At 35.8% G+C, this 18,077-nt stretch overlaps 6 protein-coding genes and 1 non-coding gene across 9 annotated transcripts; 2 read left to right on the forward strand and 5 right to left on the reverse strand.

Annotated features, from left to right (window-relative positions):
* Nucleotides 1-55: 55 nt before the first annotated feature.
* Nucleotides 56-2,515, forward strand: LOC9307480. Of its 2 annotated transcripts, XR_002330992.1 has the most exons (3): nucleotides 56-1,994; nucleotides 2,104-2,249; nucleotides 2,323-2,515. XR_002330992.1 is itself a non-coding variant. In XM_002871364.2 (2 exons), exons 1-2 carry the CDS (start codon nucleotides 149-151, stop codon nucleotides 2,148-2,150), a joined length of 1,893 nt encoding a protein of 630 aa, XP_002871410.1. In that variant the 5' UTR covers nucleotides 56-148; the 3' UTR covers nucleotides 2,151-2,515. The 2 variants fall into 2 exon arrangements, 1 of the variants encoding a protein (XP_002871410.1); XM_002871364.2 differs by having other exon boundaries at nucleotides 2,104-2,515.
* A 1,463-nt stretch (nucleotides 2,516-3,978) lies between these two features.
* Nucleotides 3,979-4,870, forward strand: LOC9307481. The gene has a single exon (XM_002871365.2). The coding sequence runs from the start codon at nucleotides 4,242-4,244 to the stop codon at nucleotides 4,827-4,829; it is 588 nt and encodes a 195-aa protein (XP_002871411.1). The 5' UTR covers nucleotides 3,979-4,241; the 3' UTR covers nucleotides 4,830-4,870.
* Nucleotides 4,834-6,845, reverse strand: LOC9307482 (annexin D6). Its single transcript, XM_002873398.2, has 4 exons — nucleotides 6,697-6,845; nucleotides 5,900-6,045; nucleotides 5,595-5,813; nucleotides 4,834-5,496 (listed from the first exon to the last, which is right to left on the reverse strand). The coding sequence occupies exons 1-4, from the start codon at nucleotides 6,770-6,772 to the stop codon at nucleotides 4,981-4,983; spliced, it is 957 nt and encodes a 318-aa protein (XP_002873444.1). The 5' UTR covers nucleotides 6,773-6,845; the 3' UTR covers nucleotides 4,834-4,980.
* A 702-nt stretch (nucleotides 6,846-7,547) lies between these two features.
* Nucleotides 7,548-9,523, reverse strand: LOC9309513 (annexin D7). Its single transcript, XM_002873399.2, has 4 exons — nucleotides 9,365-9,523; nucleotides 8,794-8,939; nucleotides 8,466-8,684; nucleotides 7,548-8,251 (listed from the first exon to the last, which is right to left on the reverse strand). The coding sequence occupies exons 1-4, from the start codon at nucleotides 9,438-9,440 to the stop codon at nucleotides 7,748-7,750; spliced, it is 945 nt and encodes a 314-aa protein (XP_002873445.1). The 5' UTR covers nucleotides 9,441-9,523; the 3' UTR covers nucleotides 7,548-7,747.
* A 932-nt stretch (nucleotides 9,524-10,455) lies between these two features.
* On the reverse strand, nucleotides 10,456-10,528 carry TRNAR-ACG. The gene has a single exon. It is a non-coding gene; the product is annotated as a tRNA-Arg (tRNA).
* Nucleotides 10,529-10,769: 241 nt separating this feature from the next.
* LOC9309514 (asparagine synthetase [glutamine-hydrolyzing] 3) lies at nucleotides 10,770-14,718 on the reverse strand. 2 transcript variants are annotated; one of them, XM_021022653.1, is made up of 15 exons: nucleotides 14,649-14,718; nucleotides 14,394-14,535; nucleotides 14,028-14,166; nucleotides 13,745-13,840; nucleotides 13,428-13,569; nucleotides 13,230-13,325; nucleotides 12,961-13,055; nucleotides 12,705-12,866; nucleotides 12,540-12,620; nucleotides 12,224-12,445; nucleotides 12,006-12,140; nucleotides 11,716-11,796; nucleotides 11,544-11,630; nucleotides 11,357-11,464; nucleotides 10,770-11,266 (listed from the first exon to the last, which is right to left on the reverse strand). In XM_021022653.1, exons 2-15 carry the CDS (start codon nucleotides 14,471-14,473, stop codon nucleotides 11,054-11,056), a joined length of 1,737 nt encoding a protein of 578 aa, XP_020878312.1. In that variant the 5' UTR covers nucleotides 14,474-14,535; nucleotides 14,649-14,718; the 3' UTR covers nucleotides 10,770-11,053. The 2 variants fall into 2 exon arrangements, with proteins under 2 accessions (XP_020878312.1, XP_002873446.1); XM_002873400.2 differs by lacking the exon at nucleotides 14,649-14,718 and having other exon boundaries at nucleotides 14,394-14,553.
* Nucleotides 14,719-14,857: 139 nt separating this feature from the next.
* On the reverse strand, nucleotides 14,858-17,550 carry LOC9309515 (BTB/POZ domain-containing protein DOT3). Its single transcript, XM_021022652.1, is given in 9 exon segments — nucleotides 14,858-15,246; nucleotides 15,248-15,385; nucleotides 15,481-15,609; nucleotides 15,678-15,927; nucleotides 16,012-16,313; nucleotides 16,315-16,914; nucleotides 17,067-17,078; nucleotides 17,080-17,137; nucleotides 17,211-17,550. Coding segments are annotated over 9 exon segments (1,875 nt in total). The 5' UTR covers nucleotides 17,348-17,550; the 3' UTR covers nucleotides 14,858-14,997.
* Between the last annotated feature and the right edge of the window lie 527 nt (nucleotides 17,551-18,077).

Consider the following 18,077-nt stretch of genomic DNA (forward strand, 5'->3'; position numbering starts at 1 on the left):
TTTATCTTTTTTTTTTCTCTAATTGAAATGTTGTTCTTGTTTCATATTTTCAGCTAATGATAATGCTTTTGGTATTTGGTGTTATGTAGATTAATTGATTGATAGCAAAATTGAAGAAGCAGAAGCAAGTTTTGGTTTTTTGTTGTCAATGGATAAAGCTTCTTCACAAGAGTGTCCTTATCCAGGATGTTTCTTCTGTGTAATGAAAGAAGGAAACCCGAGTAAAAGAAGATCCTGCATTCTCAAATTCTTTAGAGACCTTCCTTCTCAAGACGATGATGGTCAAGTTCTTCCCATTAGTGGTCTCTGGAACACAGCAATGGCTCACCCTAATGATCCTGAGTTCATTGAGCTTGGAATCTTTGAGTGTATGTCTGCTTTGATATGGAAAGGACTTAAAAACAGGCGTTGGCTATCTCATGACCAGAACATATACATTCCTTACTACGCGGCTCACATTATCGGGTCTTACACTATGAACATGGAAGAGTTTGCTGAGAGAGCTGTGGAAGCTGGTGTGATTGCTCCACTTGTTGAGCTTTTAAGAGGTAGGCTTACTTGGGTCGAACAGAGAGTGGCGGTTCGTGCTTTAGGGCATTTAGCTACTTACCCGAGCACTTTTCCTGCCGTTGCGGATCACGGAGAGATCCTCGAGCTTGCGATACAATTGGCAATGAGTTCGTTAGAAATAGTTTACTCTCACTTTTACCAGTATCCGGATCGAAGGTTGAGTTACCACTGCGATCTGCTGACACGAGGCATGGGAGGTGTTGAGATGGAGTCAAGAAAAGCAGAGGAATGGGCAAGCCAGTTGCAGTGCTGGTCTCTTCAGCTCATTAATTGTTTCGCCTTTAAACCTGAGTTTCTTCCCACTCTGTGCAAACCCGAGTTTCTGGTGAATCTTCCGGTTATGTGGGGCGGACTTGTGAATGAGAACTCACCAGCTGGTATCGGTTTGCTTAGAACAATCTGTCAGCATAAACTAGGCCGTGGACCTGTTTCTGCGTGTGCAGGAATGATTGAGGCCTTGTGTAATATCGCTCGGTCTTCTGATGATTGGCAGTATATGGCGATAGAATGTCTTCTTTGGTTGCTTCAAGATCCTAATACGTCTCACAAGGTAATTGATAAGGCGGTGCCAACGCTTGTGGATCTTGCAGAGATCACAAACTTGGGCGATCACAAGAAACTTGGAGATTCCATTGTAAGTGTTCTTCAAGAATGCAGCTCCATGGGTAACCGTTCAAGGGAGTTGATCGAAGAAACGGTAAATTCTCGACAAAGACTGAAATGGGAGAAGAGTATGCCTAAAGAGGATCTTCATATCAAACAAGCAGCAGCTTTAGTGGTCAAACTCGAAGGAAACTCTCTCTTTTCATCAGGAGATATCGCGGGTGCAGCGGAAAAGTACTCGGAAGCTTTGTCTCTATGTCCGATGAGGTCGAAGAAGGAAAGAGTAGTGTTGTATAGCAATCGAGCTCAGTGTCATCTCTTGCTGCAACAGCCTTTGGTTGCTATAAGCGACGCCACACGTGCGCTCTGCTTGCACAATCCTGTAAACCGGCATGCGAAGAGTCTTTGGAGAAGAGCTCAGGCCTATGATATGTTAGGTCTAGCTAAAGAGAGTTTGTTAGATGCGATTCTGTTCATCAACGAATGTTCTCAGTCGAATGATCCGGATCTCTCCATGAGACAGAACAAGGTTCCTGATTACGCAGAGAGGTTGGTGAAGAAGCAGATGCGAGCAGCTTGGTTGTTTAAAGAAGCAGCATTGAAGCATGGAGGTGTGCATAGGAAAGGCGAAGAGAGGGAAGTGTATGGAAATGAAACCGATGATTCGGAATGGGAAACAGCGAGTGAGAGCGATATAGGAGATGATGGAAGAGATCATATGGGACTTGATGATGAGGAGGAGGAGGAAGATGAAGGCCATGGAGAGAAGTGGAAGAACCGAGATAAATCGAGTGAGAAAAATGAGAAAACGTCTGCGAAAGGTGAGATTTTTACGGGCTTACTAGCATATGATTATGATCAACACATTTTTGTCTTGATTTCAATTTAGTTAATAGTTTTTTTGGTGCCAAAATCTATGAATTTGTTCAGGTATGAGGCATGGATACAGCATAAAGCTAGCAGAAGATGAAATATGAAACCCTGAAACACAATAAGAAGTTGAAGAAAACAGAAGTCTTTGTATGGGTTTTAGTCTTTTTACAAGCAAGAAACTTGCTTCATGGTTCATGGATATCGTAAGTTTTCTTTTACTTTTTTTTTTTTTTTTTTTGTTTTTCCCTTTCTTTATTTAGTTTTGTGTGATTGTAGTAGTTGTGGTAAATTTTATCCATTTTGAAGGAGTAAAGAAGAAAGGAACAATTGTTTTGTTTTTTTCTGTGATTTTATTTATTTTTATTTTGTGGTGTATGTAACTAAGAGTTATAGAGGAGACAATATGAGTTCCAATTTGTAAAAAAATTATTTTCTCCTTATATTAAGAAATGATGTTGTGATTGGGAGATTTTAGATTTTTTTTTTTGGGGGTTCAGTGATTGGCAGAGATTAAAAAGCATTTTAACTGTATAATTCGCACGTTAGCTAATAATAAAAAAAAATTGTACCAAGAAAGAGAATTTTAGTAAGCCTTAGCTATTGGATTACGATATTGTAAAGTAAACGATTTGAGAAATGGAGGATCTGCATTCAATCCACCGAGGATACTCATTCATAGTCGATATTGACACAGGAGTGAAATTTGATTGGAGGAAAGAGGATATGTACCAAGCCACTATTCACCTTTTACGTCATGCTCTTGAAATAATTTTGAGAGCAACATCAATGGTTGAATCCTTAAAAAGATTCTTAAACATTTTTTAATCATAAATAATGATAATTTTAAAGTTAAGAGTTTGTGATGAATCTTTAAAAATTTCTTTGTCCAATGGTAGAGTTCTTAAGTGAGTTTCTTAAAAAAAGAAAAGAAAAATTATAATGAAAATTATAAACATTTTTATTTGATAAAACTTAATAAATATTACAATTTCCTAAAAAATTTAAACATACAAGACATAAAAACATATAAAAAATACAAATAAAAAACCAAATTTTTACTATATACGCTTAACAAAATCAGTTTTTAATTGTTGATGCATAGTCTTATCATGAACTCGAATTCGAATGTCTATTATATTACTGAGATTTGAAGACATATTTTATTTTGTTTTTTATTAATATTTTTGACCCAATCAAAAAGCGACACCTATGCGCCTCTTAACAATCCTTAAACCTCTTAACAATCCTTATTTAGAGCAAACTCTTAACAATCCTTAACTTTATTTGTTGTTTTCATTTATTTTAATTATTTTTAATTTTAAAGATTTTTTTAAGAAACCCATAAAAAACACCATTGGGGTGCTAAGATGTCTTTTTGCAAATTGCAGTGATATTTTCGATATTGGTACACTAAGTTTAAAAATGTTGTCCTTTGGATAACTCCAACGGATGATATGAAACTTAAACAATGCTGTCCTTTCATAATATGAAAGAAAACGGTTAATTATGAGAAAACCACTTAAACTTATTAAGTATTGTGGAAACATTTTTCTCTTTTAAATTCAAGTATTTTTGAGATTTTGTGACAAAAATAATTTGGGTTCTGTAAGTTAGTATTAGGGTTTTGATCATGGGATTCGTGGCTAATTATATTTGTAGTTATATCTTTTTGAGTCAAATTCCATATTCCTTTTTCTATATGCAATCGAATGTATCTTGTATAAAATTGTTCTTATTTAATTTAAATCTGTTGACTCTATTTCAAAACAACTTTCGGCTATTGGATGAGTCCACGCGGAATGTAATATAATAATGATCAAGTCTTCAAAATGGCACACCTTATTTTCTTTTTGCAAATTATAAAATTCTCTATATGGAGATCCTATCCGTATCTATCTAATTATCTCCCAAAACTATGGGCAAGAGTCATTATTAAAATCGACCCTTGGTCTTTTGAGATGCTCAAAGGGTTTACTTTATAAAATAAAACCTTCACTAGCATGATTTGAATATTTTTTTAATTAAGCACAATGTGGAAATCTAGTGTAAACTTTCCACGAACATTCCCCATGGATTTATATAAATAGTGAGAATTTGTTTGTGCACATATACATAGAGGCATTGATTTCGCGTAAATTCTCTCTAATTGTTCTTATCACCTCGGTAAATAATATATATTCGAAATTTTCAAGCAAATGGGTATCGTTGAAAACATACGTTCTCTTAAACTTGAAGTGAAAATCGTGGAAGCTAGAAACGTAGAGGTCAAGTCATCACTAACCACTCTCTTCGTTAGGTTCTATCTCCATGCAGGAAATAACAGTAAGATCGAACTAAACACTGCCGAGATCCGTTCGAGATCAGACAAAGAGGTCGTGATCTGGAACCAATCATTCGGTCTGGAGTGCCAAGGGAACGAAACGGTGGTCGAGGAATTGAAGCAACAAAGCGTTGTTTTCGAACTACGGAGAAGAAACACGACGTCGTTTTTGAAGAAGTGGTCGAGATCAGAGTTGGTGGGTAGAGGAAATATTTCTTGGAAATCTATGATAGAGTCTGATGGAATGGAAATAGAGAGATTCGTAGTGATGGATGAGACAAAAGATCGGGTTTTGGAAGATTGTGATAAGCCTCTTTTGTTGAAGATAGCTTTAAAAGTGCAAGCTTCAAAACCGGTGAAATCTAAGAGTGTGGAAGATCTTTGTGAGTGTAGAGATTGCAGGAGATGTAATTGCTTAGATTATGAAGCTTTTGTTGTAGCTTGTGCGTTAGCTGGAATTTAGTTTGTAAGAGGAAAATTTAAAGAAGATATGATTCAAAGAAACCAGAATGAGTTGTTGCAATAAAATGAGAAAACTAAGGACCAAAGTTCAAAGAAAATGAAAAACAAATCACAAACTGTTTTATAAAAGACAAGGAAACGATGATGTTGTTTCAAGCATGGTCATGTCCAAGAAGGGCGAGAAGCATATTCTTGTAGTCACCAGAAGTGTCTTGAGCAATGGCTCGATCAAGAGGAACGCTGTTCCTGCGTAAGTATTCCTCTTTGATTCGCTCCATGTCGACCTCTGCTCGCGTAGTGACTACTCTAGTAAGTGCCCACTCGTCTGTTCCCATCTTGTTGATGGCTCGACGTAGAACCTTCTCAAAGTACTTCTCTGGATATGTCAAGCATTTGATCGCGGTTTTGAGTAATTGAACATAATCATCGTTGGAATCTTCCTTCAGAAACTTGTTAATGGAACTTCCAAACTTATCCTTGAAGTGATTGAGTGTTGCATTGATCTGAGCTTTGCTCCTTGTTGTCAAGATTCTGATGAGATCTTCATCAGTGTAAGCCTTCTCAGTGATCTTCTTGTGAAGTATCTTAGCTTCAGATCTAGCCAGCTTCACGTTGACCTCATCAGCGTTTCCATCGTACCTGAAGGTGCTCACAAGAGGAACCAATAGCTGCATTTTCACAAGAGGTCAAAACAAAACAACAAACATATGATTAGAATTACTTACTGATCGCTTTAAAAGACGGATATACATGAAACTTTCACTACCTTTCGAACATCTCCAGATGTGTGGTATGCGACATCCTCCTCGAGAGAGGTCTTGTAGCGAGCATGGTATGCTTGCTTGGCCTTGAAAAACTCAAGAGAAGGTCTAGTACAAGCGATTTCAACTAGAACCCAAATGTTTTTGGTGAACATTTTGGTAGATTCATTGGCCAAATACGCATCCCTCTCCGTTGGATCAAGAGTCCACAACATCACAGCTCTCTGTTAATCAAGCAAAGTAACAAACCATAGCATACTCAGACAAAAAGAAGATGAAGATATAAATATTTTGTTTCCTTTTGACAAACCTCAAAGTCACCGGAAAACTCTCTGTCTAATTCCTTGAGAAGATCCTTATTGTAGTTAGCAGCATAAACAGCGCGGATGAAGCTGCGCTGCGCTGCGTTTCTGTGAGCCAAGATTGATATGATCATCCCTTCATTAGTTCCCCATCCTGCGCCACACAAAAACAAATTTCAAACCGAAGTTTAGTCAGCAATGTAACCAAACTGGTCAATTAAACTAAACCAAATTTTCGGACAATTGGAAAAAATATAAATTCACAAGAAAACAAATGTTCGCTAGTAGAACAAATAAATTAGGTTTGGAAAATCTGAACAAAATATTCCTAGGAAAACAACAAGTTGATCTGTTTTGTAGAGATGTCTAATCTTCTTCGGTTACAAACCAAACGGTCAGAAAACGCTCCAAAAAAAAAAAATCAGTAAGATACTTTAAAGTAATGTCACAATATTGCATCGTAACAAAAGATCATGCAATGGAGCTGTATAATCACAAAGTCGTGATTTTGCATCAAAATCACAAATTTAAGACTTCATAAGATTTCAATCATATGATTTTTCAAGCTTACTTATCAATCATCTATTTCTTAAAAAACCTATATACATATCATCAACCAAACCAGTTAGCTAGATCAGTAGATCAGGCCGGTCAATAATAGATTGAACTATTGATAATCAGCCCAATTAGTAATAAGTATTAAAAAGCAAATGATTCAATCGAAGCATGAATATATGTGATTATGTGAAGGCCTAGTTTTTAACGTCGTTAAATCAATCGAATAATGAAGGGAGGAGATGAAAACCTTTAAAGGCCTTGTAGAGCTGCTCGGAGTCTTCTTCGGGAAGAGGAATAGTTGCAGGAATTTTGAGAGACGCCATTCTTCCACCACTGAATATCTCTCTGGTTTTTGTTTTCTCTCGCTCTCTAGATGAGACTAAAACTGTGGGACGAGGAAAATGCATGCACATTGTCTTAAATAATGAAATGATATCCCATTTTTTTTTTTTTATTAATCATTTTTGTTAAAAAAATAGACTTAGCAATCTAAGTAAATCAGTAAAAGGGAAAATTTTACAGTGGACAGAATTGAAAAAACAAGTACCATGTTTTGCATTTTTTTGTCATAAAGCTGAATATTAAATGGAAATTGCACATTTTCTCAAATAATGAAATGAAATCCCAATTTTTATTAATTATTCATAATTTTTGTTTTAAATAAGACTTAGCAATTTAATTAAATTAGTAAAAGGGGGAAATTTTATTGAGACAGGCTGTATACAGTGGATAGAAATGAAAAACATGTTTTACATTTTTTGTCAGGTACCGAAATTAGAACTTTTTAAAAAAAATTCTTTTTTTTTTTTTTTGATAACCGAGTGTCCTAGCCCCACCGAGATGGTCCAGACTAAAGATCGAACCCTTACGGCGCATATTTAAATTCTTTTTTGTTTTCTGCTATATAATACACGCATATTCCCTTATTTTGAACATGGATTATAACACAATGGCGGACAAAACATTACAATACAAGCCAATATTGTTCATTTTAACAAGATGTATTATGTATGCTTTTAGCTGTTTATAACCATATAATTAAAGGGAAAATGATAACTTACTAGTTTATACTAAATTAATTATAAATAGATAAAATAATAATTTTTGATATAGTTTAGCTTTATTGAGTAAACAAAATTTTAAAATCTCACTTGTTGAGTATTTGTAACAGAAAACATAAATGACAAAATAAACTGAAGACACTAATTCAACATGACCAAGTTGCAAGACCAATCACAACTGTTTTATTAAACACAAAGCCATAAAATTAGTTTTTTAAAAAACTTGCAAATGTTGTTTCAAGCATGGTCATGTCCGAGAAGAGCGAGAAGTATATCCTCATAGTCACCATGAGTGTCTTTAGCAATGGCTCGATCAAGAGGAACACTGTTTCTACGTAAATATTCCTCTTTGATCCGTTCCATGTCAAACTCTGCTCGTGTAGTGACCACTCTCGTAAGTCCCCACTCGTCTGTTCCCAGTTTGTTGATGGCTTGACGTAGAACTTTCTCGAAATACTTCTCTGGATATGTCAAGCATTTGATCACGGCTTTGAGTAATTGAATGTATTCCGAATCCTCCTTTAGGTATTTGGCCATGGAAGTTCCGAAATTGTTTTTGTAGTGATTGAGAGTTGCGCTGATTTGAGCTTTGCTTCTTGTTGTCAAGATTCTGATGAGATCGTCATCAACATAAGCCTTCTCCTCGATCTTCTGATGAAGTATCTTAGCCTCTGACCTAGCTAGCACCATGTTCACTTCATCTCCATCGTACCTAAAAGTGCTCACAAGAGGAACCAAGAGCTGCATAACCAAAAAAACATATGTCACAAACTTATACATGCATTCGTGGCATAGTATACGAACTGAGTTTGTTAGGAATCTTAAATGAATAATTAATATAAGTGATTTTTTCTAGCTAGTATAAAAAAAATATATGAACTAGTTATATCTGATTTTTATTGGATATGTAAGATGAAATTAAGCTCATGAACTTTCTCATACTTAATTACACTACCTTTCGAATGTCTCCAGATGTGTGGTATGCGACGTCTTCCTCGAGAGAGGTTTTGTAACGGGCTTGGTATGCTTGCTTGGCACTGAAGAACTCAAGAGCAGATCTAGTACAAGCGACTTCGACAAGAACCCAATTGTTTTTGGTGAACATTTTGGTAGATTCTTTTGCCAAATAAGCATCTCTCTCCGCTGGTTCAAAAGTCCACAACATCACAGCTCGCTGTTTTGTTTACAAACAAAAACATAGTTTAACAGAGCAGTAATTCAGTATACTCAAACCAAAAGAAGACGAAGATATAAAGATGTTGTCTCTTTTAACAAATTAAAACCTCAAAGTCACCGGAAAGCTCTCTGTCTAATTCATTGAGAAGATCCTTATTGTAGTTAGCAGCATAAACAGCACGAATGAAACTGCGTTGCGTTGCATTTCTGTGAGCCAAGATTGATATGATCATCCCCTCATTGGTTCCCCATCCTGCATTAGACAAATTCACAATTAAATTAAAGAAACATAGAGTCAGAATCAGGTTTGAAATTATTCATTCAATATTAATTAATAGATTGAAAAATTAGATATTTGATTAGAAAATAGTAAAATTCATCTAGTTTCATAAATAATAATAGTACTGTCAACATATCAGCTAGGGTTAGAGGAGATAATCTCTTTAAGATTTGAAGGTCTACTAAGTACTAATAGATTATTTTTGATGATAGGAGTAATATAAACCAAATTAAATAAATCCATACCATCAACCAAACTAGATCTATATACTCTATAGATCAGCGAATATATTACGCTATGATATCAACCAAACCGATAGAGGATTCAATCAGAGAAGACGAATGCTAGACCAGTTCTAACCAAACGACTAATGAAGGGATACAGAGAGGGAGAGAGACCTTTAAAGGCTTTGTGGAGTTGCTCAGCGTCTTCTTCTGGAAGAGGAACATTGGCGGGAACCTTGAGAGACGCCATTTTTCGAACAAGTGAAATTTCTCTATGTTTTTGTTCTCTGTTATCTGGATGATGAGGTAGAGTTAGAGGCAAGTTGTCTTACTTAAATAATGAGATGGCTCTTAAAGTTTCAATTAAAAAAAATGTTTGTATAAAGATGCATTTTGGTAAAGAGACTTGGTAATTTTTAGTATATCAATAAAAAGGAAAAGAAAATAATCAATACAATGAATGGAAAAGGTAGTAAATTAACTGAAAATATTGTTGAATAGTAAATTTTGTTGACTATAAAAGTGAAGTATTAAAGCATATCCATTTTAGTAAAAAGACTTGGCAAACTTTAGTAAATCAATTAAAAGGAAAAAGATCAAGAAACCTGGCAGAAAATGAATTTAATTAAGTTTGTATACAGTTCAAGTAAAGTACTATATATATAAAGTGGGTCAAAATCTTATGATTTTGATTGTAAATGACACGTTTGGCCTTGACATTTGAAGAGAGTATACATAATTTTTTTAAAAAACTAATTATATATTTGCGGTTTAAAAGGTTTTTCTTTAGTGGATATCTATGCTTTTTTAATTAAATAACTTAATATTGTTTTTTTTTTAAATTATTGTTTTTGGAAAATAATTTGATAATATTAAAAAATGTTGATTACAGTACTAAATAACTAATTATGTTTAGACCTTTGAAGGTCCATGTGACAAGTTTATAATTATAGGAATGTTCTGGAGACGAAACAAGATTTTCATGGCTTATGTCATTTGTTTCTTGTTTAACTCCAAGAATCACGTGTTTGGTGCTAAGCTTAATGTTAAAGGAGCAGTTATTTTCTTGGCAACCAAATACTGATTATCGACTAAAAAAAACGTAACGTCAAATATCTAATTTATTTCATTGATGTAATAGTTTATATGATAAAAAATACTTTATGGATAACAACCCCAAAAGAAAGTTATAATGATTTCAAAATTTTTTAAATAAACTGTAAAAGCAGCTTTGGTACAAAAACAAAAGAAGAAGATTAAAATTGCGACTCTGCTGGGGATCGAACCCAGAATCTCTGGTTTCGTAGACCAGCGCCTTATCCATTGGGCCACAGAGTCCTTTTGATGATGTATTAACCCTTAAGTTTATAATCAATATAAAAAGGAAGTATGCTCAAAATATAATAGCCAACGCCGGTTTTTGATTAAGATCCGTTTAATTTGTATGAACCGAACCAGCCCAAACCAACTTAAAATAATTTTTTCTTCTTTTCTGAATCGTTTCAATTACTTTGGGTTTTCTACAGAACAAAAGAAAAGTTTGAAGCTTTGTGATAGAAAAAAGAAAGAAAGAATCTGATTCATGAGAACAACGTTCATAATCTGAAGTATCGAGCTTTCATGGATTGTCTAATAACACTAAAACAGAAATTCACCAGCAACTTTTAGGTACACATCCACAAAAACTCACAATTCGTTGCTAACTCAACTCAGTTTCCATGAAGTCTTGCAAAACACCAGAAAAAAAGAACAAAAGAGAGCCTTTTTAGTCATCAATCCTATTCCTAGAGAAGAGGATAAGTATTGTCTTTGAGACAATAAGAGTAGTGCGCGACTCAACATTAGCTTAACCCTTGTTTATTCTCAAACAATGGCTGGAGTCTTCTCTGCTAGTTTCTGTAGCTTCTCGGGACGAGAATCTTCGGTTTTATCTTCCCCATAAGCTGAAACATGAACTCCAAGAGCCGCACGACCTGATGGGTCAAGATTCTGTGACCAAGCTGCGTCCCATTCCACAGCTTTTGCTGTACTACATGCCACACTTGGACCTCCTGGTACAGTTGCTCTAGCAGCACTCTGCTCATTTATTATATATCCGTAAAACAAATCAGAGCATAGATCAAGACACTTAAGGAGACGAAGCAATTATGCAGATGAAATCATTACCTTAGGGAAGAACTTTTCAAAGATGGTTCTGTAGTAGTAAGCTTCTTTTGTCAAAGGTGTGTTATCAGGGAAGACAAAGCTTGCGTTCATCAGCATTGTGTCAGAGACCTTACCAAAAGAGATATGAAAGCATTATCAAACTGTGACTAAATATTCTTTCTATTGATTAAAAGAGAAATCTTATTACATGTTTGTTCGCATGTTCTTTTAGACCATCAATCCAGCTGTATCCAACTCCATCACTGAACTGTTCTTTCTGCCTATATAGAATGTGCTACATTAACCAAAAAGATGAGAAGTTATTAGCAAAGCTAGATAGTTTTGCCAAATTGCAGAGAGCAAAGTTTTTGCTAGAAAACCTTTGGTAGGTAAGGATTTTTCTCATCATCAAAGGCATTGCGTAACACCCATTTCTCGATCCTTCCCAAATCAGGCCTAATCTGCATCATTGTTTAGACCACAGATTACAACCAAATTTGTAACTTCAGATTATAAACTCCTGATAGAAGAAGAGTCATGAAAGAATCAAATGAAACTCAGAATTTCCCAAAAGCAGTGTTATATATCAAATAAACGGATAAAAATCACTTGTTTGGCGTGTGTAGAATAGAAAGATGAAAAAGAAAGCGATGAGAAAGGTGCCACCTACCATCTTCCACTCTGGATCGATGCTCATCGCGACATTAATAAATTCTTTATCCAGGAAAGGTACACGAGCCTCAACACCCCATGCAGAAGTTGATTTGTTAGCTCTCAAGCAATCATACTGATGAAGAGCTTTGATCTGTAAACAAATCCGTGCATAAACTAAATTAAGAAGTTACTAAAGGCAAAGTAGCACAAGAAGTTCTGGTCTAATGGCACTACCTTTCGACATGTTTCCTCGTGAAATTCCTTCTTGTTGGGTGCTTTATGGAAGTACAAATATCCTCCAAAAATTTCATCAGAGCCTTCCCCAGAAAGAACCATCTTTACACCAAGCGATTTGATTTTTCTCGACATTAGAAACATTGGAGTGCTGGCTCTTATAGTAGTTACGTCATAGGTCTCAACATGGTATATGACTTCTTCTATGGCATCTATTCCGTCCTGATATTATCATTAGAAAAAGATACAAACAATCAATCGATGAAACAAATCTTCACACTCAATACTCTTTGTAGATGTGAAAGCGAAACTTTACCTGGACTGTAAAGTGTAACTCATGGTGGCGAGTTCCTAAATAGTCAGCGACTTCTCTGCCAGCTTTCAGATCCGGGGATCCCTGAAAAGAAATCAGATGAAATTACAAATCTTGATGAGCATAGAAAGCTTTTGGTGAAAACATTTTGAGAAATTGGGTCAAGACCTTCAAACCGATACAAAATGTGTGCAACTTTGAACCCCACTGACAAGCAGCTTCTGATTTTTCCAGATGGCGTAACGCTACTGAAGCAACAAGGGATGAGTCTAATCCTCCAGATAGGAGGACACCAAAAGGCACATCAGTCATTAGTCGTTTTATAACAGCCTGCAGTTCAAAGAAATGACCACATTCATATTTCCAAAACCAGATCAGCATTTGTCAGAGAAGATCTTGAGGAAGATAAAACTCCAGAATTTACCTTCTCAAAAGTATTGCGCACCAATAGGGGATCATATGGGGTTGAAGGAACCAACTCAGAGAACCACGGGGGGTTGTACCACCTCCTAAGCCCACCTACAAGAAAGGTTCGTTCCATGAAACTATACAGTAAGAGTCCAAACACAAACTTACTAAAAGACGGAAACCCATAACTAAAACCAATTTGAATTTTTTTAATACAATATGAGTCAGCCAAGAAACGTCATTATTTGATTTAAAAATACATGTGATCTGATATGAAGTGCGAACCTTGTTTACTTGAATAGATGTGGCCTGGGGGGAAGCACATAAACTGTTCACAATCATCACTAAGTGCTTTCATCTCGGAAGCAAACCAGACAGAACCTGTGGAAGATAATTTGTCAAAGAACAAAATCAGTAATCAATGACAAAGAAAGAATGATCTTATCCATTGAGGTGAATTTCAATAGAGAAATGTAAACACACCATCGAGACCCCACCCGATGTAGAGTGGAGTGATACCAATGGCATCCCTTGCAGCAATAAAGCTTTTGTCTCGGGAATCAAGAAGAACAAATGCAAACATGCCATCCAACATGTCGACAAATTCCTCTCCATGTTCTTCATACTACAATATTATGAAAATATAAATCAAACAGATAGAAGTCTGAACACAGTAACCATTAGGTAACAAAGATTGAAGTGACCTTCTTGGACTTGAATTTACAAATACAGAAACAGAAAACACACAAAATCTAAGGAAGCCATGAAGTGAAATCTACTTTCAATTAGTGGGTACTTACAAGATGGGCAATCACTTCACAATCACTCCCAGTACGGAACTGGTGAGAATTCAGATTTTCACGCAAAGCCTTGTGGTTGTATATCTCTCCATTGACCTGAAAGCAAGGAAAGAGTCCAAAACATAAACAAAAAAAAAAACCTCAATCACATGAATCCTCATAAAGTTTGAGGTTTGACTCATGATTTCTTTTCGTAATGTCAATGATAATTGAAAAAGGAATAGATATTCACTAATCCCAGTTCCTCCAAGCAATTGAGATTAGGACACAAGTAAAAAATTACCGTGACAGCAATGGTCTTATCTTCGTTATAGAGCGGTTGATCTCCAGAAGTGGGGTCAACGATAGCCAAACGCTCATGAGCCAAATAACAATCCTCAAAACAATGTAGCCCACTCCAGTCAGGACCTCTATGCCTCAATCTACATAACATTTCAACAGATTATACCCATTCAATCAATTTTGACCAATCGAGTAAAAGCTCTTCAATTGACAAAATCAACTCGTTTCATCCATAAAGCTGGAAACTTTTCTCTTTCAAAACAATACCCAATAACCTTAAGAACATTGCGCAGCCAAAAACAAAACCAAGGAGATCGAAAACAAAGAAATGGATGAGATACATTAAACGGGTTGATTTGAGTAATACCTGCGAGAGAGTTCGATGATACGGGAACGTTTAGCTTGAGAGTTATCAACGCAGCCTAACACAGCAAGAATCCCACACATGGTGGTGGTGGCGGCAATAAGAGAGCACAACAACGGCTTCTGAGAAATGGATGCTGTGAAAACTAAAAAGATCAACTTTATAAGATGGCTTTCCAAAATTCAATCAGGACCGTTGATTTGGGCAATTAATTCATTTTTATTCCCAAAGAGAAAAAGATTCGGATTTTAACTTTACCCTAATTTGCCTTTGACTTGTTGATTTCGGAAAAAGATTCTGTTCCCCAGTGTCACGAGATTCGCCGGATTGGATTCTCGAGGAGAAAAATGAACATTCTTAATAACGACGTCGTCTGTTGATGATATGCCTAATTCTCTAACCAAACAAACGGCTAATCTTCCATCATAAGCAGGTTTCTTAATGGAGTAAATCATATGACAAATCACTATTCAGAAAGTCACAGCTCTTTTCATCAAATGTGTCACAGTCTTCAAAACAATGTGAATACATAATTGGGCATTATGCTGACATATTTTTGCCTAGACTTTGATTGATTGGTTTAATTCCGTAAAACGCAAGTTAAGGCTTATGACATTGACATTCTTCTCCTGAGGCTGGTTCTTGGTCCCGTGGAACTTCTTCTTCTTGCCCCGTCTCTTGTTTCATCGTCTTCGTGTTTTATCTGGAACGATTTCTTCACCTTTTGCCAACGCAAACCCCAGTTATGTGAGCTCTTCTGTTTGCTACTTAGCTTTTCATACTCTTTTTGAAGCTCATTGTAATCGTTCTGAAGCTCTGCCATCTTCTTCTTCACATTTTCCAGCTCTTCCTTAAGTGCATGTCTTGATTTCATTATCTCTAGACATTTGTTTATCCTCACGACCTTCAGAATTTTCTTCCTTCTTCTCTTGTAGCTTGTCTTGCATCATCATTCTCATCTTTACTTGTTCCGAGAAAAGCACTTGAGTATTGATCTTGTTTATGATAATATGTTTAGCTTTAGTCAGTCACTCTCTTTGACTTCAAAAAAAGGCTTATAGAATTAAAACTGTTCTGTTTTATCGCATACCTGGACGATAGTTCTCAGAGGCAACCGATCATTTTGTGCAGCGTGTAGGCATGCATCAAGTGATAGTTTCTCACAGTTCATTGTCTTGCATAATCTTCTTCTATCGTGCTCTGATAGTGAAGGATGAGTCTGAAACAAGAATTAAATCATTAGCTGTGGTTTTGTGATGAAATCACAAGAAAAGAGTTACTTACTACCTTGAGGAACATATCAATTGCTCTATAGAGACCGTCATGGCATTTCCAAGCATTTTCCGGCAACATTTCTGCTAGAACCTGAAACTTTGTGATGGGTAGACATGGATCTTTTGCAATCTCGGCTAAATAATTGTCCAAGAGCTTGGTTATGCTTGGCTTTCCTAGTACTTGTTGTTGCTCATGCATCAAGAAATACTCGAAAATCCTGTGAACCACATCCACATTGTATATAGTGTATACCTCAAGTGAGCTGTAGAACATAAATCAACGTCAAAAATTAAAGATTTCTTTAGTTGAAGTATCGAAAGTTATTCATGAGTAGATATTTTCTCACCTTGCTCCTTTCTGCTGATCTTCATTTTTGAAGTTAGGAATCAGGAGGTCACATACATTAGCATCTTCCAAAGCCATGCCGACCCGTTTCTCAAGATCAGATATTAAAGCTGGAGATGCAGAGTAAACAATTGCTGTTTTCAGCATCCTTAAGAGAAAGTGGCATGAGACTGCTCCAGATTGTGGAGGAAGTACACTGACTAAGCTTTCAATAGTTTCTTTATGTTCTTGACATCCTAAACTGCTGCTTTCCTCCATTCTTTCTCTGTTCACACTGAACTGCAACTCATTTTTCCCTAAACCCGTAACCTCTTATTCCTTCCAAATCGTCATCGATTATCGGCAAAAAGTTCTCTGCATACTTCATGATGATCTTACCTGCAATATCCGGCTTGGCACGTCTTGCTTTCATAGTTGTTATAACCCTCATGAAGTGATCAATGCCAAGGGTGGCTACGTCACTGTATAAACATCTGTCATTGCTATCTACAACATCTTCTGGTTTGTTGTTATCATTGCAAGCTTTCCAAGCAAGCAAGTCACAACATCTCCTTACGATTTGGAGGTTTTCGACCCATGGAGATAAGTTTGCACAGGATCTCAGAACAGTGAATGTATCTCTCCATGAGGAAAGTACTACAAAAGTGATGAAAGCTTCTGTCTTGGATATTAAATTCCCGGCTTCAAATTCTTCAGTCATGTACAAGTATTCTGATGCACATCTTAGTGGAGCTACATTGAGAGGACTCAAGTCCAGTGGGAGATTGTAGCAAAATTTCAGAACGGTCTCAAATGTATCTGCTCCACCTGGGAAGTTTTCCAGCTTGAGATGATATCCATTCTCAGAAGTTGAAGGTTTTAGCTCAATAGAGCTCATGTAACCACATTTGGAGATCAAAGGAAACTGTTCAAGACAAAAGAAATAAGGTAAAGTGACAAAAAAATGAGTAATAATCCAAGTTCTGCTTTGCCAAAATTAGCTGTCTAGAATTGCAATCACTAGACTCATATGTATATACACATTAATTTGAAGACTATTAAGCTAGCACAGATTACCTTGTGTGCTTTTAAAGGTAATGTCGTCGACTTGAATAGACAGATCAGTAGGGATTTGAGATTTGACATACCTGCAAAAGATTTGAAAAACAAAAGCTCATTAGCTTAAGCTAAACTTATACATATTATCAAAAGTTTGCGTACCAGGAACGGTCTTTCTTCTCGAATCTGTTAGCTAATGCAACAACTCTATTTGGAAATATAATGCTTTTGTTACATATTGGATCAGCATCAGCATCATCTCCAAAACTCTTTCGCTGGTCTGCAGATACTGAATTCATTCCCTTTGATCTGCAAAAAAACAAAGAAACTTAATCTGAGTAATATAAAACTAGCTCCAAGTGTGACTATATGTCGAATAGAGAGATGAAGATGTTGCTTATATATATATATTAAAACTGTAGAAGAGTGGGGACAAAATATGAGAGTAAATGTGAAAAGATAGTGTGTGGCTCTTATATAGTATACATAGAGAGAAGCAGTTGGTGTTTTTCGTTGTAGAAGATTTAGACCGCTCAATGCTATTTAGGTAGAGAATGTTTTTGTCATTAAATATGATATGTCTGTGTCATGTGCCACCATATATCTAGGGTCTAAATGGTAACCGAGGAATCTGGCTGAATCCGGCTGAATTGCTGAATCTGGCTGAATTTTTAGTGATTTTTAGCTGAATCTGGCTGAATTTTTACATTTTCAAATGGTAACCGCTGAATCTAGCTAAATTTTTTTGTGCTTTTCAGCAGAATCTGTCGAAATAATTAAGACTTTAACTGAAATATCGTCAAATAATTACGAATATTAATAGAATAACTAAAGAAAAATATCTAAATAAAATAGATAAAATTATCTAATTGTCTAATTAACTCTTATACCAATAAATAAATACTAGAATTAATATCTTTTTAGCAAAATTGAGTTGTTCTTCCAAATCTAATTTTTGAACTATTAAAAAGATATAATTAATTAATAGAAAGCTTTGTCAAAGTTTTATTGAAAAATTAATTTAAAAAT

This window comes from Arabidopsis lyrata (genome assembly GCF_000004255.2).
Source record: "Arabidopsis lyrata subsp. lyrata unplaced genomic scaffold ARALYscaffold_6, whole genome shotgun sequence".
Taxonomy (NCBI): domain Eukaryota; kingdom Viridiplantae; phylum Streptophyta; class Magnoliopsida; order Brassicales; family Brassicaceae; genus Arabidopsis; species Arabidopsis lyrata.

What these genes read in the sequence shown, in the direction of transcription:
- LOC9307480 (XM_002871364.2), top strand. Translation starts at nt 149, where the DNA reads ATGGATAAAGCTTCTTCACAAGAGTGTCCTTATCCAGGATGTTTCTTC. An exon ending in TGAGAAAACGTCTGCGAAAG is followed by an intron (nt 1,995 to 2,103) that starts GTGAGATTTTTA and finishes GAATTTGTTCAG; the next exon opens with GTATGAGGCATGGATACAGC.
- LOC9307481 (XM_002871365.2), top strand. Translation starts at nt 4,242, where the DNA reads ATGGGTATCGTTGAAAACATACGTTCTCTTAAACTTGAAGTGAAAATC.
- LOC9307482 (XM_002873398.2), bottom strand. Translation starts at nt 6,772, where the DNA reads ATGGCGTCTCTCAAAATTCCTGCAACTATTCCTCTTCCCGAAGAAGAC. An exon ending in GCTCTACAAGGCCTTTAAAG is followed by an intron (nt 6,046 to 6,696) that starts GTTTTCATCTCC and finishes TGTGTGGCGCAG; the next exon opens with GATGGGGAACTAATGAAGGG. An exon ending in AGTTTTCCGGTGACTTTGAG is followed by an intron (nt 5,814 to 5,899) that starts GTTTGTCAAAAG and finishes CTTGATTAACAG; the next exon opens with AGAGCTGTGATGTTGTGGAC.
- LOC9309513 (XM_002873399.2), bottom strand. Translation starts at nt 9,440, where the DNA reads ATGGCGTCTCTCAAGGTTCCCGCCAATGTTCCTCTTCCAGAAGAAGAC. An exon ending in ACTCCACAAAGCCTTTAAAG is followed by an intron (nt 8,940 to 9,364) that starts GTCTCTCTCCCT and finishes TGTCTAATGCAG; the next exon opens with GATGGGGAACCAATGAGGGG. An exon ending in AGCTTTCCGGTGACTTTGAG is followed by an intron (nt 8,685 to 8,793) that starts GTTTTAATTTGT and finishes TAAACAAAACAG; the next exon opens with CGAGCTGTGATGTTGTGGAC.
- LOC9309514 (XM_021022653.1), bottom strand. Translation starts at nt 14,473, where the DNA reads ATGTGTGGGATTCTTGCTGTGTTAGGCTGCGTTGATAACTCTCAAGCT. An exon ending in AGTTACACTTTACAGTCCAG is followed by an intron (nt 12,446 to 12,539) that starts GTAAAGTTTCGC and finishes TGATAATATCAG; the next exon opens with GACGGAATAGATGCCATAGA. An exon ending in TTGAAAAGTTCTTCCCTAAG is followed by an intron (nt 11,267 to 11,356) that starts GTAATGATTTCA and finishes ATAAATGAGCAG; the next exon opens with AGTGCTGCTAGAGCAACTGT.